We start from the raw sequence: 26913 nt of genomic DNA, 5'->3' as shown, positions 1-26913 counted from the left end.
CGACAGCAAGGCCACGGCAAAGCGAGGGCCACGGAGGGATAAAGTGTGAAGACGTGGTCCTCCTTGGCACCCAGCCGCCCATAAGAAACTTGAATGCTTTGAGCCAGAATGCAAAGTCAGAAGCTCCATCAGAGGCCAGGCGGGGCGTGAGCCAGGAGAGAGCAGCACAGTGTCAAACAAACATTCCAGAAGACTCCGAAGGGGAGTGAATAGGCACACGGCATCTCTGCAGACGGTGAGTGCTGGGTTAGAAGGGCACCAGCCGGTGTGTGTTTGTGTGTCACCCAGGGAGCTCCTTAAAACGCAGGCTCTGAGTCAGAACGTTGAAGAAGAGGTCTGGAGAGCTGCAGGTCCGACCAGCTCCAGGTGGTGCCGATGCCGTGGGCGCCCAGGTGGCATTGATCTCTGAGGGATTTCAGCCCAGGAGCCCAGATGGTTCCTCACGGGGGAGATCACCCGATGCTTGTGGTGGAGAGGAGACTACGGTGCTAAACGCGGTAAATGGGGGACAAGGGGATTGGGTGGACACAGCATAGCGTGCCCGCGACATTTAATCCCTAAAGCCGGCTGCACCTGTTGGGGCTGACGGTTGCACCTGAGGGGGTTCAGGCTCCAGCATCCCAGAAATCTTGGCCGTGACCCTAGGGGAATTCCCCGCAGAGCCACAGGGTGCTGAAACATGCACTGTTCCTACTTATTCAAGAACTCAAATGCCAGCAGAATGGCAATACGCTTCAATTTAAAAAAAAAAAAAGGCAAGAAGGAAAACAACCCTCAAAACTCTATTACCTTCTGCCATTAACTTTTTTCTGGAGTATGATAATGTGTGCCTTGACTGCAAACTAAGTCTGAAGTTGCATGCTGTAGATTCCGTCCAGAGGGAGCGTGGCTCACGTCTAACAGGTATTCGTGTTTGGGAAGTCCGTGCGTGGCCATGACCTCTGCACGTGGGAAGGACATATCCTCGCGTGGCGCGTGCACACCTGGATTTTAGACAAGGTGACACACGACACATTTTGGTTGATGTTCACGTGACTTCAGCACCGACCTGGGGACTGAGTTTTTTGTGTTTTAACTTCAGCTTCTTGGATGGCGCTTGAAATACTCCATTTCTTCTCAACAGCACCTCGGAGCGTAGTGAGTTCTGGACTTTGGATTTAACTAACAAACTCGTACGAGGATGGTGATAACGCAGGCTCCCATTCCCCAAGCGCCGGCTATATCCTAGGCACGTGCTCTAGAAATACATTTAATCATCGCTAACATTCCACCCGCCGTGGGCATTATGCCTAGATAAACTGTTTCCAGATTATTTATAGATTCCCATTTTACAAAACATAAACCGAGGCCCCGGGGTGGTTGGAGGAGCGAGGAGTTGGGCTTCCAGTGTTCAGTCAAGTGCGAATACCCCCACGTTGTTCTGCCACTGATGTCCCGTGATGCGGAGTAACGGGGCTCTTTCTAAGCACTGATGTTTCCAGCTTCTTTCCAGGCCCTCCCTCCTGCTGTGGAGATGAGCCAGGCCAGAGAGCCCAGGACTTCCCACCGGCCCAGAGGGGACATCTGACCCACTTCCCGTTCTCTGAGCCAGCGGCCCCCTGTCCTTCCAGGTCAGAGGCTGTCGATGGCTCTCCAGGCCTCAGGGGACCTGGCCAAGGGCAGGGGGTGAGGCAAGAGTTAACAGGGCCGCAGGCTCTGTGTACTGTGGGCGTTCTCTTCTGCTCTGTGTCCTCAGGCCGGCTTCCACGGCGACTTCATTAGCAGCAAGCTGCTAATTAAATTCCATATTTATGGTCGGAAAATAAAATCATTGGACCTTTTTGAAATAGGATTTTATGAGTTTTAGCCCTGGCGCTGACTCAGCAGTCAAGGGCCCGCGCTGTTTAGATGTACGGCTTCAAGGCGGAGATAAATAGAACAAATAACACGGGGGAAGAGGTTGAATCCTGCGTCCTTGGGCGGGCCCGAACACGTTGCGGGGCCTTGGCGGGGCAGACCCGGGCCTCTGGGTGTGGCTGGGATGCCAGGGCCCCAGTCCAGTGTGGGTGTGTTTTGGGTCCAGGGTCACTGAGCCCCCGCAAGGCTGTTTTTGTTGCAGAGTGGGATGGGCTGTGTGTGTGTGTGTGTGTGTGTGTGTGTGTTCTTGCCATACTAGAAAAATCGCTCTTTGTCTGCAGCTCAGACTCCAGGCTCACGGGGTGTGTGTGCAGGAAGCTCTCGGATCCTACTTCCTTTCACGTGTCACTTAGCGACTGGCCGTGAGAACTCAGCTCCTTCTACCCTGTGATGCCCACCCCCCTGTGCTGTGCCCCTGGTGGGCCCAGTGGGCATGTCCTCATCCAGGCCGGGAAAAACTCACGCCCACTGCGTTCTGGTGTGTCCGGCGGGGAGGCTCTGAGCATCCTGGGGGTGGAAGGACGTCAGGGGCATCGGGGTCTACCCTGCAGCCTGCTCAGATGCCCTTTCTCATAAAGGACGAGGCGGTTTCCCTCAGCTCGGTTCTGGTGGGTTTATCTCCTCCCGGAAGGATCCGTTTCTCCGGAGTGTTGGAAAGTCCAGTGTGCGGAAGTCAAGGAAACCGGGCTCGGTCCCCGAGCCTCCCTCCCCACACCGCCCCGTGGGGTCCGGGCCCTGCCGTCCACACCCTCTTCTGCAGCGTGGGGGGTAAGGCGACCTATCCCCCGGGGCGCCTGAGAGCAGCCTGAGAGAATGCACACCAAGGGCCCAGCCGAGTCCCCGCGTGACAGGCGCTGGGCCTTCCGTCCGTGACTAGGTTCCCTCCCACGAGCACTTCATTCTGTCTCGGCACGTCCATTCACAAACTGTGAAACAACAGCGTGGGTGGCCCAAGCGGCACCAAAGACCCCCTCGGGAACCCGTTACCTTGTGCTGCGACCACCCGCGAGGGGGCTTCCTTTCCACTGATTTGCTCCGGAGTCGGAAGCCATCACTCAGTCGATGTGATGCCCGTGGCGGGGCAGGTGGAGGGCGGGCCTGGCCCTGCGAGGGACACACACGAGCCCGCCTTCTATCCCACGAGGAGCCGGGCCATTAACCCTTCCTGCCACTGCCCGAGTGCTGTGGGCTGCACTCTGCGACCCCCCCCCCCCAGTTCAGGTGTGAAAGCCCTAAGCCCCTGGGGTGGGGGGGGCGGGTATTGGAGGCAGAGCCTTTGGGAGGAAATTAGGGTTGGATGAAGTCGTGAGGGCGGGGCCTCGTGATGGGATTAGGGGTCTCGTAGGAAGAGGACGAGGCAGGGCTCTCTCGTTGTGAGCACACACCAAGGACAGTCCACGTGAGGACACCACGGAAGGGCGGCCATCCGCGGACCAGAGGAGATCTCTCACCGGACACGGGATCTGCTGGTACCTTGAGCTCGGACTTTGCAGGCTGCAGAACAGAGAGAAATGAACACCAGTTGTCTAAGCCGTCCGGCGGAGGTGTTTTACGGACTGAGACACGGTGTGACCTCAGGCAAGTCCTCCGACTTCTCTGAGCCTCGGCTTCCTGGCGGTCACGGCGGCGGCCACATGGGACCACTGGGGGGTTGAGGGTGTGCCAGCAAGGAAGGCTTGCCTGCCGTGATGCTCACATAGGACCGCTTCCAGAACCAAAGGACGAGGGAGGACAAGGATCTGGCTGTCCCTGAGGGGCTCTCCTGCAGACCGCCCCCCGCCCAGAGAGGAGACCGCGTCCTCTCCTTCCTCCTCTTTTCAGCTCAAGCCACCAGCTAGGCCGTCAGCACCTGGAACGTAGGAGCGTGACCGCGAGATGCCAGCACCCTTAACGTCCTCAGGAAGGAGGCTGTCGCTCCGGGCGGAGCACAACGGGGCCAACCCCGGTGGCCGGCCACGTGCACACGCTGGGCTCCTGTCTTCCAAGCATCACTTCATCCTCACACCCCGTGAGGCGGCACTCCCGTCGTCCCCATGTGACTGGAGAGACTGAGGCCTCAGGGGATGCCCTGCAGTCCCGCCAGCCGCACCAGAGGCTGACCCGAGCCGGTCCGTGGCCCCCTGACCTTTGGCTTCTGCTTGGCTGTGGAGGATGGGAGCACAAAGGGAAGACGGGGGCCGGTGGTCAGTTCTGAGGGGCGGCCACCCCCGGCTCCTGAAGGCTGAGCCCTGCCGGCAGCCCCCTGCCCCTCCCCCTCCCCATCTCCCTCCAGCCCTTCAGTCTGGGCAGGAAGTCCCCAGGGTGCAGCCCCCAGGGACCTCGCGGCCCCCTCTTGCTCATTCAGCTCTCCCCAGACCCAGCTTTTCGACCTCCGTCTCCCTGCCAGCCTCTCGCCGAATCAGGGTCCCGTCCCGCCCAGTCGCCACGTGGCCCCGTGGTAGCCTGGCTGCGGAGTCCTGCCCACCGCCCTGCTGGGTCCTGTCCGGAGGGGCCCAGGAGGAGAGCCCGTGAGGGGTGGGCAGTCAGGGAGAGCTTCCCGTGGGAGGAGGCGCTGGTGACGGAGGGCTTGGAGGCCCAATAGGAGTTTGGCTAGGAGACGTGCTGCGGGCCGTTCACTTCACGTAAGCTGCCGTAACAAAATACCACAGGCCTCACAAACTACCATGAACAGGTTCGCTCGAAAGAAAAGAGACATATTCTCACAGTCCTAGGGGCCAGCGGTCTGAAATCAAGGTGGGAACAAGGCAGGGCCCCCTTCCTCCGGAGACTCCAGGAAAGGATCCCCCCGACTCTTGCAGGTCTCGTGGCCCCCAAGTTCCACAGCCCGTGGCCACCTCCCCCACCTCTGCTTCCATAGTCACGTGGCCGTCTTCCCTTGTGTCTCTGTGTGTGTCACTGACTCAAGCCCCGCCCTAATCCAGGGAGACCTCTGCTTCGGTGCGTCTGCAGACCCCCCGTTTCCAGATACGGTCGAATTCTGAAGAGGGGGGCCCTGTACAGCCCGGCGCACCACGGGGGGCATCAGCGGATGACAGCTTGAGAGAGAGGGAGAGGCAGGAGCCGGGGCCCTGCGAAGGGACCTGGTCACCCCTCCATGAGCAGAAGGCCGACGCGGGTGCAGAGGAGCGGGACTTGGAAAACAGGGTGACGGTCGCTTATGGAGCTGGGCGAGCACCGACCACGTGACCCAGCAGCCCTGAGCCTTGGCGCTTCTCCCAAAGAGGTGACGGCACCTGTCCACGCGAAGATTCGTCCAAGAACGTCCCAACAGGGGAACCTGGGAATCCACCCGCAATGCCCACCAACAGGTGAAGGGATAAACTGTGGGACGCGCATCAGCGGCGACGCTCTGTCACCGGGACCAGCCAGTGACAGGCACCACACGGGACCAGCCAGTGACAGGCACAGCCAGTGCCCCGAGGTACTGAGGCAGCAAGCCAGGCCCCGAACAGCGCGTGCTCTGCTCCTTCAGTTTTCTGTCACAGAAATCACAGTCCTGGTGGGCACTGGCGTGGGTGCACGGCACGGAAAGGGCCGTGAAGGACCCCCTGGGGTGCTGGCCACGCTCCGCTTCTCCGTGGGTCATAGGGTGTCTTCTTTCCCCAACTCCTTGAACAGTGTCCTTGAGATGCACGCGGCTCACTGATGCTACCGCAATAGTTTAGGAAAGGAGAGGGGACCGTAAGTTCTCCGGCCACCGGTACGGGCGGGGACACAGGAATCGGGCCGCAGTGGAGTCGGACCGTGGCGCCCAGGCGGAGACACTGGCGTCCAGCTGTGCAGGGACCGGGGTGGGGGTGGGGGACGTTGCAGCTTCTAGGAAGGGGCGGGGCTGACCTCTCAGGCGTGTGCCTACATCACCTGGATCCATCCGCCCACAGCTTCCGTTCCCCTGTTTCCCGAGAGGACACGGCCCTCTGCTCCCCCAGGGGAATGGGGTGATCGGAGCTCACCGCGGGGTGAGAGGGCAGAGGAGACACGGGTGGTCAGGGAGGAGCTGGGTCAGTGCCCCGCCGTGGATGCCGGCCTGTGTCGAGCAAAAACGAGTAGCGGTGTGTTTGGCTCGGGGCAGCTGGGTGTGAGGCTTGTGGAACATCTTCCCTGGAACGTTCTAGGCCCCACGCTTCCCGCCTGCGGCCTTCCCCCTCGGTGCAGTTCACAGTCAGGGGACCGTGGTCTCCTGGGCGAGGTCGGGCACAGCAGGAAGAGAGAGCAGGACTGACGCCAGGCTCCTGCCCGATCCTCCCTCCCCTCCTGCACCCCCTCCCCCCTGCGCCCCCGAGGCAGACGCGACCCTGCCTGCCAGAGAGAGCACGGTCCCCTTGGCGAGTGTCTCAGCCTCCCCCCCCCCCGCCCCCGTAGAAAGTCACCCACAGACTCTGCTCAGAACAAAAATAAAAAGGGAAGTATGGCAGCGCCCCCACCCCCCACCTCTGCCCCTAAAAATAGAGGCGGCCTCCCAGTGGGGTGTTGTGTGGGCTTCCGGGAGAGGCCGCGGTTCCGTGCAGCATCAGCATGTTCTGGGGGCCTGGCAGGCAGCGCGCTGGAGGAGAGGGGGTCTGAGGGGGCCACGGAGGGACCCCAGGCAGACCCAGGACAGAGCTGGTTGCAAACATGTGAGTATATTGTCCAGCCGGCAGGTCCTTTAGCTCCGAGACACGTGTGTGCTGAGCTAGCAAAGCCCCAGCGGGAGCCGTGTGGGGCCGGCTGGGGCGGCGGGGGGGGGGGGTGCCATAAGCCCCGCGCCCCCCACCCTACCCCCTTGCTTCGTCCACACCGTGTGTCTAATGGCTCCACACATGCTCCCTTTCATTTCTCAATTTCTTAAACAACACGGTCGACTCTCAAACAGCCGGTGCCAGGGCGACTAGTTTAGGCTGTCACTTTGATTGCACAGAGCGTGGAACTGAGCCCAGAGAAGGCCCCTCCGTAAATGCCTGATGATTGATTTGGACCAGAACGCTCGCATTTTTATGTGCTGGCTTCTCGAACTTTCTTCTGATGGAGGACAGTGCCCAGCGTGGAGGAGCGGGCATGAGAGCACAGAATGTGCTCTTGTTGGGGGCAGTGAGGTGCCCGAGGCCCCCCGCTGGAATTGTCTGCGGCGTCCGTCCCGGAAGGTCGGGCCCTTGCCTTTATGTGAGGCTCACAGCCCCGCAGCCCTCCCCGGGGTACCCTGCAGACGATCCTTCCGAGGTTTAAGATTCCGTGTGCAAAGAAGGGAGCCTGGTGCTAACTGTCCCACAGCTGACCCAAGGCCCGGCCCCTGCCCGCAGGCATGTGGAGAAACGGAGACACTGGAGCCCCGAGCCCAGTGGGAGACTTTGACCAGAACCCCGGGGAGAAAAGGCAGAGTGCAGTGTGAATGGCTTTTCAAGGAGCAGAAGGAACAGGGCCCGAGGGAAAACGCCCCCCCCCACCCCCGCCCCCTGCATCTCCTGGAGGCCTCAGAGACACTTCCTCATTTCCTCCTGAAGCACTTCAGGAACCCGATAAGCCCTGCAGGGTCGAAACTGCAGGCCTCGGGCGGCTTGGGCTTATGAGAAGCTGTCCTCTGCTTCCAGGAGGTCACGCTGACATCACGGGTTCGAAGAAGTCCGCAAGGTCTCAGGGGCATCCTTTAAAACGAGAGACCACGTAAGGTCGCGGGTGTCTCCAGTCACACAGCGGAGAGCATCCCTCGGTGGAGCGGGTCCCACGAAGGCCGGCCTGGCCTACGACACGGCTGGGTAGCGCCTGGCGGGCGGCCTTCGAGCCTGGCTTTGCAGAGCTCCCCACACGCAGGCACAGAGCCCACCCCCCACCCACTGCCGCCGACACTTGCTCCGAAGCCTCAAGTCCGCACCGATCTGCGGTGTCTGGGTTGCAGTTTGGACGGGGCGCCTTACGTAATGACCGGTGATCCCAGCCGTTTGACACAAGCCAAAGGAGAAAAAAAAAAAAAAGTCTGGCTGGCGTCTGATTTTATGAGCTTTTGCTTTCATGGCAAGAAGCGAGAGGTGATCTCTGGGTGTAGAGATCCCCACATTCCCGGGCCTGCTGCTCTCGGAAAGCGTTTCCATTGCACCGTGTAGGGAGCACAGGACATCAGAAAACCGGGGGCTCGTGTGCACCAGGGCCTGGACACCCACCCCACCCCCCCGCCCCCAACCCCAACAGGCTCATTTAAAGACACTCTTACATAATAGATCAGTAAGAAGGAGAGACACAGGACGGGATTCTCTCCTCAGCAGCAAAATCGGAGTGTCCGGAGATGTTTGGTAACAGTCTCATCCCCGCCCCCCTTCTGGTGCTCAGATAACGTGGAAAATGTGAGTCTCGGTGTTTCCACGTTTCAAGCTGCCTGGCGGCTTTAGAACAGGTGAGCTGACCTACGGGAAATCACTCAAGTTCACGTGCTCCTTGCCACGGCCTCAGGAGCCCCCGTGCCCCCACCCCGGGGACTGACCCAGGGACACTAACACGGAAGCAGCCCTCCCAGACCAGACCCCGCTTTCCCTTTCCCGCCCCCGCCCACCCCCTCCCTGCTCGGCTGTGTCTTGCTTCGTTTCTCTTCCCTTCCCTCACCGTGCACCTGCGGGCACTAAATAAAACTCTGAGTTCCTGTGCCTTTTTCTCAGCCCGTGTCCTCGCTTCAGACCTCACACCCCGCCTCCTTCTGCTGCGTCCGTCTCCCTTGTGCCTTTTCCTGGACGCGCAGCCCGCAGACGTCACTCCTGATTTCCGTGCTTCCCCGAGCCCAGGGTTGACTGACCCCCCCCCACCCCGGGGTGGGGGTGAGGAGCGCATGCACCTGCCTTGCCCGTGGGGCCCCTCTCGTGTCTCCATCTGAGTTGATGGTACCTTCCCGGCCAGGCTGTGTCAGGGCTGGGGTTAGTGTTGGTTCGGGACCAGCAGCTCACGTGTTCCAGAAATTGGAGCTTTTTATCTGTTTGATCAGATTTGGTTGAGGGAAGTGAAATTCACGTAATGTTCACCCCCCCACCTTAAAGTGAACAATTGGTGTTTAGCATGCTCACAGGGCTGTACAGCCACCACCCGCACCCAGTTCCGAAGCACGTCCCTTGCCCCGAAAATAAAGCCCCGTATACATCAGCGGCCGCCCCTCCGTGTCTGCCGGCCCCCAGCCCCTGGCCGCCACCCACCTGCTCTCTCTCTGTGGGCTTCCCTCCTCTGGGCGTTTGAAGGTATCCTGCCGCTCGTGGCCTTTCGAGTCTGGTTTCTTCCACTCCATGTGACGTTTGCAAGGTCTGTCCATGTTGTAGCACGGATCAGCGCCCCGTTCCGTCTCGTGGCTGAATAGTATTCCGTCGCACGTATAAATGTCCTCATTTTAAGAGTCACTGGCTTCGAGGGCTCCCGGCTGCCGGGACTGGGAAGGGGAGCGGGGCGCAGGGAGGTGGGAGGGGGGACCTTGCCGGGCTTCTCGATGCAGCACCCGGCAGAAGCAACCTGCGACGGGGGTCTCGGCCCACCGCCTTGGCCCGCCACGCCGTCCGTGCAGCCCCGCGGAGGGCATGTTGGGGAAGCCGGCATCTCTGGCCAGCCTCCCCAGGCTGCCGCTGGCTCTGCTCCTGAGCACATTATCACAATTAACTACAGCCAGCTCTCGATTCTCTCCAGTCATAGGGGACCCGAGTAACACAGAGCTCATTGAAATGTGGGGCTGCAGGGGCGGTGGGGAGGAGGGGCCCCATTCCGTGGGGAAGCTGTTCATTTTGCAGCTAATTAGGAGTAAAGAGACCCTTCCTGAGTCCTTTCCTCCTTCTCTGTCTCCCTCCCAGAAGCCTGTTTAATTGGACGTACAGACTTACTCTGGTCCTGACCTAGCGGATGCCCAGTGAACGCATTTTAACTAACCATACCCCCCCACCCCCCCACCCCCGCCCCCGCCGGCCATCTCTTGGCAGAATGCTCCAGGACAGGAAATCTGAGTATCGGGGGTGCCGGATGCGGGCACCGTGCTTTATCCTTCCCCAAAGGTCTGCAGTAAGTGGTGACATTACGAGACGCACAGAAGGAGGGGAATGGACTGACTCAGGCGTCTGGAACCCCCACAGACTGGGTCATTGGTCCCAGAAGGATCGGGACGCGGTGCTTTGCCCCGGGGCGCTTCCTGAGCGAGCGGCGTGCCAAGTGTGGTCAGACGCGGCCCCTGTTGTGCTCCCGTCGCGCTTGAAACTAACGCCCACTGACGCGTCCTGCAGCTTCCCCTCAGCGTCCCGACTGTCCCTTTTCTCCCGGGACCGTGAGCTCGGTCCAGCGTAATCCTAGGTGAGGTGACTGGAGCCCCCCAGCGTGACACGCCGAGTTTGCCGAGGGTCTCTTTCCAGCCTTGCCGCGCGACCGCGAGCGTCAGACTCTGCCCCCCTCCGCCCCTGCCGTCTGTGGTGGCTTGTGTTACTGAGTCACTCCGTCCGCTCCTCTGATGTCGAATGAGTGCCCACGGCACAAGAGGCACGGAAGCGTCGTGCCCCACGTCATCCAGGAGCGCGTCCCCCGAAGGTCAGCTGGTGACCTTTCACAACGAGGGAGCGAAGCCCTCCGCGTAAGTCCGGAAGATGCTGGCTGGTGTGGGTTATCAGTTTTCAAAAATTAGGATTCCAGACTGAACCGAATTCCCGTGCACCACCGGCTAGAACGGGCTGTCCTTGGTGATGCGGAAGGTCCTTCGGGCTGGAGGGGGGGGGGGCGGGCGGGGGAGGGGGGCACATTGCGAGAAGAGATGGCCGCCGTCACACTGATGCCACATTCGGGAACGCCAGCAAATGAACGAGTCCTTCTTCCCGACAGAGTGCAGGACCAGCTGGCTTTTCTGCAGCTCACCCGGCTGGGGTGGTTTGTGACCAGATCGCTCCGTCCCCGCAGGTCACAGATTGGAGGGACGTAGACTGTAGACTTCTAATCTGTGACTGATGGAGAGGCCAAGACAGATGGGCGCTCGGGTCCAAACGGCAGGCGCAGCAGAACGAGCCGGGTCAAACGAAGGGCGTGTGATCCCGTCAGCAGGCTGTCGTGGTGAAAACCCTCAGCACGCGGCGGACAGAAAGGTCTTCCCCGCTGAAGGGAGGAAGCTGAAACAAGGAAAAGACAGCCGGCGCTTATGCCCCGGAAATCGGTCACTTCGTGAATGTTAAATGCCCATCTGTGCGAGAGATTGGCTGGGGCGCAGGCCGTGAGCAGCACGGCGGGCTCGGCGAGAGAGATGCTAACGACGCCCGGTGGGCGAGTCGCAAACCAGAAGCCCAGACACAAGGCTCGAAGGCAGATCTTTGACGTTTTGCTCGAAGTTCTGCCCGTGCAGGTGGCTCTACGGGGCGTCCAGGCAGACCCCTCGTTTCCATCTCGAGTTTCCCGTTGGCTTCTGAAGGGCTGGACTGAGTGATCAAGTGCCTGCTCTGTGCACGGTAGCAGCCCTAAGGTGTTAGACGTGCTTGTGCAACTCTGCAGACCAAGAAATGGGGCTCAGAGAGGTTAAGCCACGTGCCTCAAGCCGCACAGCAGCAAGTGGCAGAGCATGAGCTCACATCCAGGACCCTCCCTTCGGCACCGTGTGCTTTCCACTGGGACGCACACTGTTGTCTCCTTATTCAAAGGTTTTTTGGCATGGCTCTCTTTTTAGAGTCGAATTTCCGTGATCCTGTGGCCACAGCCCCCATCTTCTTGGGGTGGGGATGCCACTTCTCACCAAGGAGCGCGGTGTACCTTAACCTCGCAAGGACCTTCCTTGCATGCGGGTCCCTCCAGCGGGAACCCCGGCCGCGCAGCGCTGCGGGTCTACACCGAAGGAGTCTGTAGAGACCGCCTGTCTGTCTGTCCTGCTGCCTGCAAATCTGCCCAGGGAACCGATGTCGGAGAAAGTACTGCTCTGACCTCAAGCCTCAAATACCTCAGGGTAAAAATAGGAAGGTCTGAGGCCCGGATCACAGCTGAGGCTGCTGCTTCCTGCCCCAGGGCCTCGACCAGACCTGAAGGCCTTTTGAGAAGAAGTCTCCACAAGCCCCGTGCAGCCCCCCGGGGAAAGCCAGAGCCTCGGGCCCCCGAGTGGCCGCCCTCCCGAGCGGATTTCACTCCCTGATCTCACTCGCCGGTGCTCTGCGCGGACGCGGGTGGAAGCAGCGGAAAGCCGGATCCAGAAACACGCCGCCCGCAACACCCCGTCTCCGTTCCCGTAGGAGGAACCCTGAAACCTGCCTCCTTCTAGACTAACCCGCTCGGGGATCGAGATCGTCGGCAGAGTTCTTTTCAAACGTGGAAACGTGTTTAGAGGTGTCACTGCCTTTACCGGTTCCCTTGACATTTCACAAACTAGACGGCCCCACGGCGACAAATGCATCTTAAGCTGTTTACCACGTCGATTCTGAGTGTATTTTCGGTGCGCCTTAGAAACGCAGAAGAGAGAGACCAGTGCACCTGGCTGCTGGGGCCTCAAAGCAAGCTTGTGAGGCTGCCGACCAGCCTTCCTCCCCCTCTTCCTCCCCGGTCCGGCCTCCACCGCCTCGTCCCATGGACCATCGTCCCCACTTTGCTCTGGACATCCCTCAATTTGTCACCTGTGTCTTCTCACAAGGACAGTCTTCTCCCCGCTGAACCTCCTTGCTGTGAGCTCCTGCTTTTTCCTACTCCTGTCTTTCACAGCTAATGCCTGTTGACTCACACGAGAGACCGAGTGAGTAGCGTTCCCTCTGTCCTGCTCGAGTCCGCCCTGAAGTGTCCTCGTTCCCAAACCTCACAGACGGTCCCCCCAGAGAGACGTGCAGAGGCCGGTGGGCCCCCCGCGCCCTCCATTCTAACCTGGGCTCGTGCTCCTGGGGGTTCTGGGGCCAGCCAGAGGGACGAGGAGGAGAAGGGGAAGATTCACGGTCCGGATGTGGCTCCCACAGAACCTTCCTGTCTCGTTCCCGGCTGCTCTCCGGGTGGGGCTCTTACTTCATGACGCTGGTGACGTTTCCTATGAAATGCAAGGGCCCAACCCTTTTGCTCGGTAGGTCCTCGCCCCACCCACTCACACGCCAGCCCCAGGAGCAGGATTCTGTGTAGGGCACTGTCTGTCCAGTTTCTTCCCTCCCAGACCGCCTCCCCAACTCCCCAGATCAAAGAGTAGCTCGTGCTTTCCTCCCACCTCTCCTGTGCTAGAGTTACATCTCCCCACGACGCACGCACCAAAATGCATGCTCCGCGTCCTGCTTTGGGCCACCCGTGCGTAGCAGAAACCCCACGCGTCCGGGCCGGACTCTGGAAGGACACTTCGTTCGTTTGCTCTCTGGGCAGCGCTCACCCTGTGCCGCGGTGTGCTGGAGACTCACGGGTGGGCACAACGCAAGCCCTCTCCAGGAACTCACAGCGGGCGTGCAAAGGAGTGACAGCAAAACCGGGTTAAAAGTACGGGAACGTTGGTCCGTTCTGCAGCAGGGAGCCGTGTCCCGCTGGGAGGGGTCTGGCAGGGTGGCCGCCTGGGCTGAGTGTGGCGCCTGCTGTCACCAGGTGCTTCTTGGGTAGCAGACTACTCAGTACAGGTCTGTGACAACGAAATGTTCTTATCATAATACCTTAGGTCATTAGAGTGTTTGTTTAGCAATCGTTTATTGAACAGCCGCTACGTGCTGGCACAACAGCAAACCCAGCCTTGACGTGAGGCGTTCAGAGGGACCGTGGACTCTCCAAGTTTCCCCAACCCAGATAATCCGATGAAGATTCTGCCAATGGAAGGAAGTCCCCCGGGCCCCCGGGTGAAGCGAAGGGTCTGTCCTTGAAAGCACAGAAGACTGCTGAACCAGAATCAGCTGGAGGTCTTGGTGACATAACGGTCCCCGTGGCAAAGGCGATTTGCTGACCAGGCTTCCTTCCGAGCGGGAGACAACGGTATTTCACTGTCACCAAGGTCTCCCCCCGCCCCCCACCCCGGCCAGCCCCACAGCAAAGCCACACTTGGGTTTGGTCCCGCCGTGGCTCCCAGAGACCATCACAGCTGACAGTCGGCTGCGTGCACGGCTCTGGAATCCGAATGGAACAAAAGCTCATAGAGAGCCAATGGGACAAATTGACACATGGTTCAGAACAATTCGAATCTGTCATTCCTAATTGTGCATCTTTCAAATGCTTCTCTGCGGTCGTGGGAGGGAAACGCGAGCTGGAGGGAAAGCAGTGTCCTTCGGTAACGCGGGACGTGGGCATCCTTGCAAAGATCGTGGCCTCCGTGCACGTCGGGACCGGCCGTGGAAGTTGGGACGGGAGACGGGCCTGGGGATGGGGGAGGGGGTGATGCTTGCCACGGTTTCGGTCTCTGCTTTCAGTAAGCGTGCCGTGCTCCCCACCGCCCCCCAGCCCTGACTTCTGATGCTTACACCCCCTTCCTAGAAGATACCAGGTCGAGACATTTTTATTGCACAGAAAAAACCGTTGGCCCTTTGCCCGCATCACCTGAAAGTCGGTGGATGGGCGCAGCACCTTGAGGAGCTCCGGGTGTGAATACAGGGGGCCTGGTCCCCGAGGAGGTGGTCGGGGGAGGCTGGCGGCACCCGGGGTGGCAGCGAGGAGCTTGGCTGTCGCGAGGGCGGGCTCCTGGGGAATAACGAGGGCTGACTGGGAGAAGAGAGAGATTCTGGTGGATGTGGCAGAGGCTGGAGCATGTGACTAGAGACCGAAAAGTGAGGGGCCCGGCCCAGGATCCGAGGCAGGACCGCGCCGGGCAGAGCAGACGAATCGCCCAGCCTGTGTGCCGCGAGCCAGGAACATCATCTGTTAGCATTTCCTGGGCTGCTCCTTACCTCCTCGTGTGCCACTGACCGTGCAGAGGGCCTTGTGCTCCCCCTCCCCGTGGCTCTCTGTACACGGGCTGTACGTGTCAGCCCTTACTGACCTCCTGCTTACTCTGGTTTTGTGTCTAGAAAAAAAGAAACCGGAGCAAATAGACAGAAAAGACAGTTGCTCAGAGAGTGGGGCTCAGAAGGCTGTGGCTGGGATCGATAAGACTTTCTTAGAAAGCTTGGATCTTACTTGTTTAAAACAAAATCAGAGTTTTGTGTAAAAGGGATACTAGTGATTTTATTCTTCTCATGAGCCAAGAACTCAAAGGTTAGCTTGGGCCCAAAAATGCTTGTGGCGTCCTAGGAATCCATACATAGAGTGTGGCCTGTTGTCCTCATGCTCTCAAGATGGCTGCTGAGTCAGAGCATTGCATCCACATTCCAGGTGGGAAGACAGGGACAAATAAAAGGCTCTTCTCCCCTGATTCCGCCACTCACCCCTCAAAGAGCCCTTCTAAATGCCTCCAGAAACTTCCACTTACATCTCCTTGGCCAGAATCGTGTCACATAGGCATCTCTACTTACCAGAGAGGCTGCAAGCACCGTTTTTCAACGGGCACAGGAGTGCTCCCCACAAAACGGGGGCTCAGTCAATAGGTAGGAGAGAACGCATGTTAGGTCGGCCACCACTGCGAATTTAAAACAATTTGTAGGAATGGGGACTTTGGAGGAGGGGGGTGCGGATGAGCCCCACGGGAGGGCACGGCTCTGGTCCCTTTTCATAAAGCCTTGTGTCCAGGGCCACAGACACATAGGTGGCTGGACCAGGGTCTCTTCAGTCCTTCCACACAAGCCGTAGATCAGCCTTTTAAATAATTTTCCTTTTTTTTTTTTTTTTTTTGCCAGAAGTCCTTTCAGTTAAATGGAGGTTTCTTTGGAATAATTAAACCTTCCATCTCAAGCCTCTCACTCTGGCCATCCAGGCGAATCCATTAACCAGAGATGCATTTATCCACCTGCCTGCTGACCCCCTTCTGGTTCCAGAGCCTTTGCCCCAGGGCAGCTCTTGGAGAGAGAGGAGGAGCCTGTGCCACAAAGACAGCTCTTTTCCGAAGGGCTGGGCACTCCCTGGGTTTGGTATAATAACAACCTCGTTGCTTATTTTTATTCGGGATCTGATTTTTATTCATTCACCCAACAGATACATTCTGGAGCAGCCGTAGCTGCTCTTAAGAGTGAGAGCCCATGCTGAGTCCCGTGGGAGACGAGGCAGGGAGCAGAACCTCCCTGAACCTCTTCTGTAAAATAGGCTAGGGGTATGTGCCTTCAAAACGAGGGCGTAAGGCAGTAAAGAAAGGTACGGAGCCCAGGAAGCAAGGAACCTAATCGGTCAGCTTCGATGCTTAGTAAATGTTGGTTGTGATGACTGAAGGTTTAACTAGGATCGGGGGACTTGGAGTCCGGGGGGCTGAGTTGGAAACTCGGCTCTGCCGCTCCGTGCCTGTGGGATCTCACCCCTTTACGTAACGCTCTGATCCTGCCCCCTCCTCGTAAAGTGGGGATGTGAAAACCTGCCTACGGAGCTCCTGGGAAGCGACATGTCATCTGTCACGCTCCCAGAGACTGTCAGCACTTCCGGTTTACGAAGAGGTGAGCTGTCTGGGAAAGAGATCGAGTGTCAAGTGTTCAGACAATGGAGGTAACTGTTGGATTCTTTTTTTTTTTTTTTAATGTTTATTTTTGAGAGAGACAGAGACAGAGCACGAGCAGGGGAGGGGCAGAGAGAGAGGGAGACACAGAACCCGAAGCAGGCTTCAGGCTCCGAGCTGTCAGCACAGAGCCCGATGGGGGGCTCAAACCCACAAACTGTGACATCATGACCTGAGCTGAAGTCAGATGCCCAACCGACTGAGCCACCCAGGTGCCCCGTAACCGTTTGATTCTTGATACTTGAATGTATTGCCCATATTTCCAATTATTGATTTTTTTTTTTTTTTGCCAAGATCATACACATCACGCAGAGTTGAAATGTAAGGTAGGCTTGTAATAAAAACATCACTCCCCAGCCTAGTCATCACCGTCTCCAGGTCCTAATCCCCAGGAGCAGCTACTCCTATGTCTTCTCCATTGTTGTGTTTTCTTCCACTATGTGCCTCCCTATTTCTAAGCGATCGGTTTGCATTGCTGTTTACCGCCATAGCCATTCGAAGGCATTATTTATTATATGAGACATACTCTTAGGTAGATGAGCATTTAGCCCTCTTTTCTGAGTACCGTACTCCGTGCATGTCCCTTTCCTCTGTTCTGTCAGTGCATTTAGATCACAGTTTTATGTGTTACATTACTGTCACTTCGTAATACTGTTTATGTTGAGGCATGTTGTATGCTGTGAGTGTTTCTTATCGTTTTGCTTTTCTCCTGGAGTTAATATTGCCTTTTTTTTTTCATTTGTTGAGGTGTTTTTTTTTTTTATGTGCCTAGCCTTCATAATTTTTCCATCTCACAGTCCTATCATTTGCCTACCAAAATCATTTCCTAAATTATGAAATATATCATGACCATTCCATTTCTGCCCTGGTCACCTCCCTCTAGTGGCCTCTCTGTGATCCTGCCATAATCTTGGCCAGCTACCTCTTGCCCCGTCTCTCTCTTCCTGGAATTTTCCCTGCTGCTTTTTCCAATTAGATTTTCTGTTTCCTGAGTTGCCTACATTCCTGTTTATTGTTTTATTCCCTCATTTTCCTAGAGCATACCCACTTGGAGCTTCTTGGGAAAGGGTGCATGGGAGATAAATGTTCAGAGTCTTTGCCTTTCTGAAAATAGTATCGTTTTATTTTCACACCTCATAGTCTGGGGGCGGGGGTAGTGGAATTCTAGGCCAAAGAGTATTTTCCATCACAAATGTGAAGCCATTGCCTCACTGACTCCCAGCTCCCAGTCTCGCAATCGAAAATGCCAAACTTACTTCTAGTCCTTCGTACGTGACCTGATGTTTCTGAAAACTTTGAGGGTCTTATTTCCTTATGGCCTGAGATTTCACAACAATGTTCTGAGCAGGTTCTTTCTTCTCTGATTGTCCTGAGGACCCAAAGGGCCGTTGAAATCCGAAGCCTCCGGTGCTCACGTCTGGAGAATCCCCCAATATTACTCCTCTGATAACTTCACCCCTTTACCTCATATCCCCACAGACGAGACAAGAAAGGAAGCATAACCTCTGCCCTCTCTTTGCAGGATTTCTAGTTACTGATTGTTAAGCCTAAATTAACCTTTTCCCTGCCCTATCTTGTCTTTCTTCTCTGTATTGACTTTTCCAAGATGTCCTCAACATTATCTTTCAAACCTTCTATTGGTAAATGTCTAGCACGTTCATTGCTACGAACTCTTCCTTGTTCTTGGTTCCTTTTTCATAGCATCCTACTATCGTTTTGTGGATTCAGTATCTTTTTTCATCTCAACGGATTTTGATTACCAGGATGTGGGTGGCTTTTTTTTTTTTTTAAGTTTTCTCTTATTCTGCACGTTGTCCGCTTCCCGCAGGTTCTTTGTATCCACTCGTCTCTCGATCTCTTTTCCTTTCGCATGAAGACTTACCTCCAACACCAAGCGACCCTTGGCTTGGCTCTCTGTTTATTCTTACGTAGGAGGCGACACAGTGGGGTGGCTTGTCGATTAAACAGCTTCGCTGTAGGCAAATGGGCTCTGACTGTGTTTGAATAAGGCGCTAATAACGCACCAAACAGTTGATTCCTTTTTTTGAGACGCAGTATAGCTCTTCTTCACCCTGAGCCCATAGCTGCTATCTTAGAACTCGGTTTCCGTTCCGTCTGAAGTTTCCATGTGACCGTGGTATTTCAGGGAGCTTGTGTACTTATGCTTCCGGTTACAGTCCTTCTCCAAGTAAAGTTTTATTTTGTAAGAAGCAGTTGTAGGCGCCGTTTGGCAATAAGAGCCCGTCAGAGAAACTGGGGTCCAAGTCCTGACTCTGAACCCCTCCCACGTTTGGTTTTCTTGGCTATAAAATGGTGAGGGTAGGAGCAATAATCAAGCGCCACCCATCTCAGAGAGTTTTTGAGGTTTATCGGTTGCGCTTAGCAAGTGCCTGGCACACGGTTAGTCGTCTGTAAGCATCAGGGATGATGTTTCTGCCAGTGGAATGTTACACCGATACGGTAGTCTCTCAAGAGGCGTATCCTATCAGTTTTCCCGGCCTTACGACCCAAGTTCTTGAGGGTGTAATCGGAATTCTAACAGCAGAAGTAGAAAGTTCAGCCTCAGTGCTGGTTGGCTCGTGTCTCATTTTTTTCCAACCTGTGTTGACACGTTGGGTGCTTTTACAACCCCGTGCCAATCTGTTCTCCCTTTCTTGCCATTAGAAGCCTTCTTACAGCTAATTTTGTAAAAAGCCTCTTCTTCTGATTGTGAAAGAAATGCCTGTTCTCTTGCTCTTAAATGCCGATGCGGAGAAGTAGAATTTCCGTCCGCCTCTGCTCGTGGGCCTGCGGGCCGCCTGCTGCCCTCCGCCGGGGCGCTGGGCCCCGAAGGTCACCTGCCGCCCCCAGCCTTCGCCCGGTGACGCGTCCGTCTCCCGGCCCAGCCGCGGAGTAGGGAGGCCACGAGCAGACGAAGGGGGTGGGGTCCTCCGGAGAAGCAAGTCACTGCCACCTCCCCGGGGCCCGGGGCCCGTGACAGCTCACTCCGATCCAAGCTGACACCCGACAAGAACAGCTTCTATCAGCCCCGGGAGATCTGGTGTCACCTGTGATTAATTCTCAAAGCCGAAACCAAGCATGTTCCTGATTAAACAGTGATGTCCCAGGGTCCCTGTCACCGCTGACTAAGAGCGGTCAGTGAAGGAGCAGCTGCCTGAAGCCCCGACCGCAGGGATCCCGGCAGCTGCGGGGCCGGGCGCCAGCCCCACCCCCCACCTCACCTTCTCAGGGGTCGTGCCTCCCCTTGCCCCCTGCCCCGCCTTCCTCCCCGGGGCTCCTGGAGTGACTGAGCCAGGCATGTGCGACGGCCTGGTCAGTCTCTGTAAGGAGCACCACCTTGGGGAAATCACAGAGCGTGCTGTGCTCCCACCCAGACCCACGGTGTGCGGGGGCTGAAGACATAACTCACGGCGAAGGGAGCTCTTGTGGGCTCAGAATGTGGTTTGCTGCTCTTGACCTAATGAATTAGTGGCCGATTAGAGCATCTCCACTCTGCAAACACTCCTATCAAAGGAGGACCTTCCTCCCTGGCCAGGACTAACCCCGAGGCCACTGCCCGCCCTTCTCCCCACCCCCAGATGTCTCGGGACGCGTGGCCACTGGCCTTCCAGGCTGGCCGTGGCCCAGAACAGAAACGCTTCCTGGCCGCGGTCCCCTGCGTCACTGTCACCTGCAGAGACGTCACCGGGGGGTTCCTCACCTTTTCTTCCAAAGTGGGGCATCTCTCTGATCCTTCAGTGGTTCTCTCTGTCCAACCTCCGCCCCTGTGCTAAGTCAGATTATCTTTCCTTGTATAGATTCCGGCCATCACAGCTCTAGACCCAGAGGAAGACTGGCTCGGGGAAGGACGGGCGCCAGCCCGGAGGAGTGGAAGTTGGACCGTAACGGGACGGCGGCCACCGTCCACTGAGCACCGACCACATGCCAGGTACTTTGCTTGTGTTGCGTCCGGTGTATGAAAGACAAAGCGAGGCTTAGCTGAGGCTTGACAGGGATGCGGTGGGGGGAGGTTCTAGGCAGAGGGAGGTGCAGTGAGCTGGTTTGGTGAAGAACCGGGGAGGGACTGGCCGGGGAGGGACTGGCCGGCCTGAGACGCGATTGAGAGAAGCCGCTGGGAGCCAGCAGGAGGCAAACCGTGCAGGGCCTGGGGGCCAAGATCGAGACTTTGAACTTCACTCTAACAGCAACAGGGGGCCTCCTGGTAAGCGTTTCAGGTGAATGAGGGGAGGGGAGGCGAGACCAGCAGCTGCCACAGACTTTGTCCACGGGCAGGGCATCCCTCTGTCTTGTGAAAAAGTGAGCCGAGGGGCCCTTCCTGTAACACCCGGCCCGGGAACCTTGACCTTGCTTTTCCCGCTGTTTGTAAAAAGACTGATGCGATCTAGGGTTTGACTGAGGACTGGGGGCAGGGCTGGCACCAGTGCTGGCCGTGACTGACGGGGGCAGGGGACCATCCGGCACGACGGGCTGTCGGGGCCTCGCGTCCGAGGGTGCGTTTCTGGGCAGGCTGTTTTCAAGGAAACTGCCCCGGCTGGACACCAGCTGCTGGATTCATTCCAGAAAACCAGGCTGAGTCAGGCTGAGTTATAGCGAGAAGTGTGGGAAGGAAATACATCTGAAATTGTGTCCACGATGGTTTTTTCTTAGAGGCTAGCGACACTGTCCATGTGTTTTGCCCAAGAAGTACTGTGTGTGTGTGTGTGTGTGTGTGTGTGTGTGTGTGTGACAATGATGAAATGGACACGGGTCCCCAGCTAAGCCACACCCCAGTCCCCAGCATCACCAGTGTCCCCGGGGCGTCCCTGGGCGTCCCAGCCGCTGTGCTGCCCTCGCCAGGGGAGCTGCCACTCTGGTTTTGACCAGCTCCTGGCTCCTCGGTGTGCTTTCGCTGGATCTCCTTGACCGCGTGGTCTAGTTGTGGATGGTTTAGAGACGTATGTGGACAGGGTTGCTTCGGGTGTGCTCTGTAACCTGCCGCTTTGCTCCGTGTCCCGACCCGAGGTTTGTCCACGTTGATGGGCGTGGCCTTTTCCTTCCGCTCCCACCACTGTCACGTGTGGCAACAGCCCCTCTCCTGCATGGGGACGTCGGTGTGCTTTCTGGGGTCTGGATGCACGTCGCAGACCAGCCCTGCACAAGCCTGCTGACGTACCCGGCTGGTTTCTCTGGGGGTCGATCCAAGGAGGGAAGCCTGGGTCGTGTGGCACGTGCATCCAACCTCCTACTAGGTCAGATCTGCCTGTTTTCCAATCCTGAAGTGTATTTCAGCCACTACGAGATGCCGCGGCGGGGTGGGGGGGGGGAGTCACCGCTCACCTTGGTCTCTGGCCCTCGGGTGGGAACGCGTGGGCAGAGTCACGATTTCCTAATTGCGGGGGATACCATTCAGTCCAGACGACTTGTCTGCAGACCCGGGATGATCTCACCCCCCTCTGGGTTGCTAGGACAATAGAAGGAGGTGACAGGTACGGGGCCTGGCACACAGCAGCAGCCCAGCCTGGGGGGCGCTTCGGTCCCTCTGGCAGGGTCCCGCCGCCTCCTCCGCAGTCCTGCTTGCACCCCTGCAGCTGTCCGTGCAGGCGGCTGGCTCGCGCGGCCACACTCGGTGCCTCATACGGGCAGGGACCGTGCGAGAAACGTCTTTTCATCCCCTGCCCCTGGGCTCTCCCTGCACCGTGGCCGGCGCTCACCCCGCTCCGCTGGTGGGGAAAGGGGTTCGTGGTGTCGGGCGAGCAGGCCCCGTGGCTCAGGGCGCTCAGCAAGTGGGCAGCTCTCGCAAGTTTTACTTGAGTGTGTGTGTGAAGCCGCCAAGGCGCACAGGGTTATCGGTGACGGGGCGGATTGACGCTAGGTCAAGGCTGTCATTTCCTCACATAGAAGGTGGGAGGGGCCCCTTCGTGTACATTTGGGGGACGAAAGCTTTGCGCTAGCCATTTCCTGTTTTGTTTTTATCTTCCTTTTTCCCAGCAGAGCCCACGGACAGGCCTGCTGAGGTGTGGCCGTGTGCTCCCCCCCCCCCACCCCCTGGCCCCGGGAGGAGGGGTTTCTGTCGCGCTGGGCGCGCTGGTCACGAGCTCTACAAGTGCCCGCACAGCCCCCTGTGCCCATGAAGGGCGGCCGGAAATGCTTCTCGGCCAGACCTGCTTGTCTCCCTGTCTGGAGCTGCCCTTTAATTTCCAGGCACATGCCTTTGATTCTCTTAACAAGCGTAAGCCTCTGAGCACCGGGTTCTCAGTGCACTGTGCTTAGCTAGTCTCTGTATTAAGTGGATACCATTCACTAGTCAGGAGGCTTTGGAGTGCGTTAATAGTTAATCCAGTTTTCAATGACTTAGCATTCGATTGTATTGTGTGTGAGCCCAGTGGTGGGAGAGGTCTGGGGGTGGATTCAGTGCCCAGGAGGTGACATCGAGGACCCAGGTTCTCTGCGTCTTTTTCCTCTGCCATGCTGGGGGTGTTAGCTTTGGTTCTCAGGTTGAGTCCTCAGGTCACAGGGTGGCTGCACAACCCCCAGCATCACACACACCTTCACCTGCTAACATCCAAAAGCTGGATGACAGTGTTCCTTCCTTGCGTCCCTGTCGAAGATCCAGGAAAGGCACAGCAACTGCGCCCGGCACACGTTCCCCACCCCTCCCTGCCCCAGCTTGTGTGTGGCACAAGGCCCTTCACGTGCTTCTTAAACCAAGGGTACAGACCAAACGAGGTCTGCTCCCTGCAGCTCAGAAGATGCCTGGCCTCCCTGAAGCACGAGGCAGCTGATTCCTGAAAGACCTGAGGATTCTCTAAGCAGGAGGGGTGGGGGGACACGGGTGGACAACATCAGTGGCTGCCACATGCTCGCTAAATGTGTTGAATCGCGTGCTTAGGATATTGAGTCTTTAGAAATAGGCTAGGTAAGTACGTTCTGCTTTGTCAATAGAGATGATCGTATGACTGTGGGTCAGGGTGAGCAGCTGCGGTGGGCCCGGTCACGTGGCACCGAACCCCAAGGCCACCACGTGGCCCGGCTGGCCGTGCGTCGTATCGGCCAGAGGGCTCATAGCGGTCGGGACTTAAGCCTAAAAGCCAGGGTTGTTGTCTGTGGAAAGTTCCCTGGACCGAGTGGGGACTGGGTCCTCGCTTTTTTTAATAAAGTTTATTTACTTTGAGAGAGAGAAAGAGCACAAGTGGGGGAGGGACAGAGAGAGAGAGAGAGAGAGAGAGAATCCCAAGCAGCCTCCACAAGGTCAGCACAGAGCCCGACGTGGGGCTCGAACTCATAAACCATGAGGCCACGACCTGAGCCGAAGCCGCACGCTTAACCGGCTGAGCCCCCCAGGTGCCCCTGGGTCCTCGCTTTTAATTAGCTTAAAGCGGTTGCTTGTGACGTCAGATAGGTACGGTCCCTTGCGTTCTTCGGGTTGTGTATACCCAACCCCCACTTCCAGCAGCTCCGATCCACGGGGAGACTCTCGGGGGCCTACGGCAGGGACCGGGCAGCACACGCGGCCAAGGCCGATGGGGCCAGAAGGAGAGAGACCGCTCCTGCCGCGTCTCCTGGGCCCGGGGGGCGTCTCCCCAAGGCCTCGCTCCGCGGGCCGGCCCCCTCTGCCCGCCTCACCTTCTCTGCCTCCGTGGCCTCCAGCTGCCCGCGCCTCGGCCCCACGGCGAGCCAGCTCTGCTCACGCCCGCGCCGCCTTCTGCCCTGATCCCCCCCACTGTCTCCTTGGCCCCACATGACACCCCCAGCCCGCGGACCGGTCCTTGGTGAGGCAGGTCAGTCCGCGGGCCAGAGGGCTTACTTGATGCAAACAAGCAGTCAGCGCCGTGGTCCTCTGAGACGTGAGTGGGGGGCAAACAGAGGACATTGATGTGTCTGCCGCGCCTCATGTGGCCGTTGTCTCTGTTCGTTTTTTTTTTCACCCAGACCGTACAAGTAACGCACTGATACGTGCTCTGTTGTAAATACTAAGACGATATGATGTGCGAACCCTCCGTGAGCCCTAACTTCGGAACTTGCATCCCTCTTCCGGGATGCAGTTGGTATCATCGGATTCTCTGGGACCTCTTCTCTCCCTTCCTCCCTCCCTTCCCTCTCTCTGCGTGCACGCGCGCACACCCGTAGGATCACAGTCTTGCTTGGTGGAGGCTTACCTACGTGGCTCTACACAAATCCGGGCTTCCCATGGCCCCTTGTCGGCTTCAGCACTTTGCTGAAATGACTCACACACCCCAGAAAGACAGTGTACTTCCTGTTACAGTTTAAGGGGTGCAGAGAACAGCACGAGAAGGCGAGAGAGGGTGCAGTCCAGAAGGGGCCCGAGTGTGGGAGCCTCTGCCCCACGGGGTTGAGGTGTGCCACGCCCCCAGATGGCACATTTATTCGCCGACTCAGAAGCTCCTTGAACCCCACCGTTGAAGGATTTTTCACAGGGTTTCATTAACATAGCCATGATTGATTAAATCCTTCACTCCCGATGACTGAACTCATTTTCCAGCCTCTCTCCCCTCCCTGGAGGTAGGGATGTGGGGCTGAAAGTCACAGCCCTCTGAGCACATGGTTTTCCTGGCCTCCAGCCGCCACTGGAAGGTATCTCGGGGCCCCTTAGCCAGGAGTCACCTCATTACCATCAGAGGACACTCATCACTCAGAGGGTTCCACAAGTCCTGGGAGCCTGCGACAGGAGCCAGGGCGAAGACCAATTTTTTTTAATTATTATTATTATGCCACATGTATGTATTCTGAAACCTGCCTTGTTTTTTTTTTTTTAAAGTTTTATTTCTTTATTTTGAGAGGGGTTGGGGGAGGGACAGAAAGAGGAAGAGAGAGAGAATCCCACGCAGGCTCCACACCATCAGCAAGGAGCCCGACGTGGGGCTCGAACCCACGAACCACGAGATCATGACCTGAGCCAAAACCAAGAGTCGGACACTTAACTGACTGAGCCGCCCAGGTGCCCCTGAAACTTGCCTTTTTAAAACCCAGTATGTCTTAGAATGTTTTTATGTCACCACATCCCTTTAAGATGTTATTCCATTGGGGGGCGCCTGGGTGGCTCAGTCGGGTAAGCATCCGATTTTGGCTCAGGTCATGATGTCTCAGCTCGCGGGTTTGAGCCCTGCGTCGGGTCCGTACTGACAGCTCAGAGCCTGGAGCCTGCTTCGGATTCTGTGTCTCGCTCTCTCTCTGCCCCTCCCCTGCTCGTGCTCGCTCTCTCTCTCTCTCTCCCAAAAATAAACGTTAAAAAAAAATTTGTTTAAAGATGTTACTCAATAGTACAAAAGGATTGTGGAGTACCTACCGGTAAGTGTCTCAGATGCTTCCATTGTTTCTTCCTACAAACAGTGCCAAGCGTCCACGTAAAACATTGGGAAAAATTAAACATTTATCAGAAGAGAAACGGGTAAATAAATTATAGCAGATTTTTGCAATGGAATAATACATAAAACAGTCAAACTGAACAATTAACTGAATGGTCGCAGGCTTTCATGCCCTACTTTTAATAACGGATGGAACCACTGGCTAGAAGACCAACAAGGAAACAGAGGACTCGAACAACCATGTGCACAGACTAGACGTAACTGACATCCATAGTGCACTCCACCCAATGGCGGCAGGACACCTGCTTCTTTTTTAAAAAAATTTTTTTTCAACGTTTATTTATTTTTGGGACAGAGAGAGACAGAGCATGAACGGGGGAGGGGCAGAGAGAGAGGGAGACACAGAATCAGAAGCAGGCTCCAGGCTCTGAGCCATCAGCCCAGAGCCCGACGCGGGGCTCGAACTCACGGACCGCGAGATCGTGACCTGGCTGAAGTCGGACGCTTCACCGACTGCGCCACCCAGGCGCCCCATAGACACCTGCTTCTTAAGCACGCACCTGGAACACAGTCCCAGGTAGATCACACACTGGTCCACACGACAAGTGTCAACGAGCTTAAAAGGATTGAAATGATACAGAGTACGTTTTCCAACCGCAACAGCATTAAATTGGAAATAAATAACAAAGAGATTTGGGGAATTCACAAACACGGGGGGACGTCAACATCACATTCCTAAGTAACTAGTGGGTCAAAGATGGAATCAGAAAAGAAATTAGACAACTTTGAGGTGAATGAAAAGAAAAACGCACCGTCCCCAAGCGTAAGGGATGCAGCTGAAGTGGTGCTTGAAGGGAAATTCGTAGCCCAGTGTTTTGATTTAAAAAGATGTCAGTAGCCTAGCTTTTCACCTTATGAAACTAGAAAAAGAAGAGCAAACTAAACCCAAAGTAAGCAGGAGGACGGAAATAATAAAGATTAGTACAGAAACAAGTGACTTAGAGGAGGGCAATAGAGAGAAGGCAGTGAAACCAAAAGTTGGTTCTTCTTGTTTTTTTTTATTATTTTTTTTATGTGAGAATATTTGACACACAATGTTACACTAGTTTCAGGTAAAAAGATGGTTCTTTGAAAGAACAAAACTGACAAACTTTAGCTAGACCGACCAAGGGAAAACGAAAGAGGTCTCCCCCTTCTCTCCCCCTCCCCCTCCCCTTTTCCCTCCCCCTCCCCTTGTATCCTTCCTCTCCCTCCTCCCCT

The 26913-nt window shown here is 56.9% G+C and overlaps 1 protein-coding gene and 1 long non-coding RNA gene across 5 annotated transcripts in view; one reads left to right on the top strand and one right to left on the bottom strand.

Moving 5' to 3' along the window:
- Positions 1 to 26913, top strand: part of CARD11 (caspase recruitment domain family member 11) — a 143938-nt gene that overhangs the window by 75188 nt on the left and 41837 nt on the right. For 3 of the 4 annotated variants that reach the window (XM_043559579.1, XM_043559581.1, XM_043559577.1), the window contains exon 2: positions 20149 to 20279. In XM_043559579.1, coding sequence (XP_043415514.1) covers positions 20273 to 20279 — 7 coding nt within the window. In that variant the 5' untranslated portion in view covers positions 20149 to 20272. Of the gene's footprint in view, positions 1 to 6400; positions 6513 to 20148; positions 20280 to 26913 lie in introns of those variants that run through there. The other variant, XM_043559580.1, reaches the window with a different exon arrangement.
- Positions 25589 to 26891, bottom strand: LOC122471230. Its single transcript, XR_006294149.1, has 2 exons — positions 26195 to 26891; positions 25589 to 25955 (listed from the first exon to the last, which is right to left on the bottom strand). It is a non-coding gene; the product is annotated as an uncharacterized LOC122471230 (long non-coding RNA).

This window comes from Prionailurus bengalensis, chromosome E3 (assembly GCF_016509475.1).
Source record: "Prionailurus bengalensis isolate Pbe53 chromosome E3, Fcat_Pben_1.1_paternal_pri, whole genome shotgun sequence".
Lineage (NCBI taxonomy): Eukaryota > Metazoa > Chordata > Mammalia > Carnivora > Felidae > Prionailurus > Prionailurus bengalensis.
This window is presented reverse-complemented; position numbering and strand designations above follow the sequence as displayed.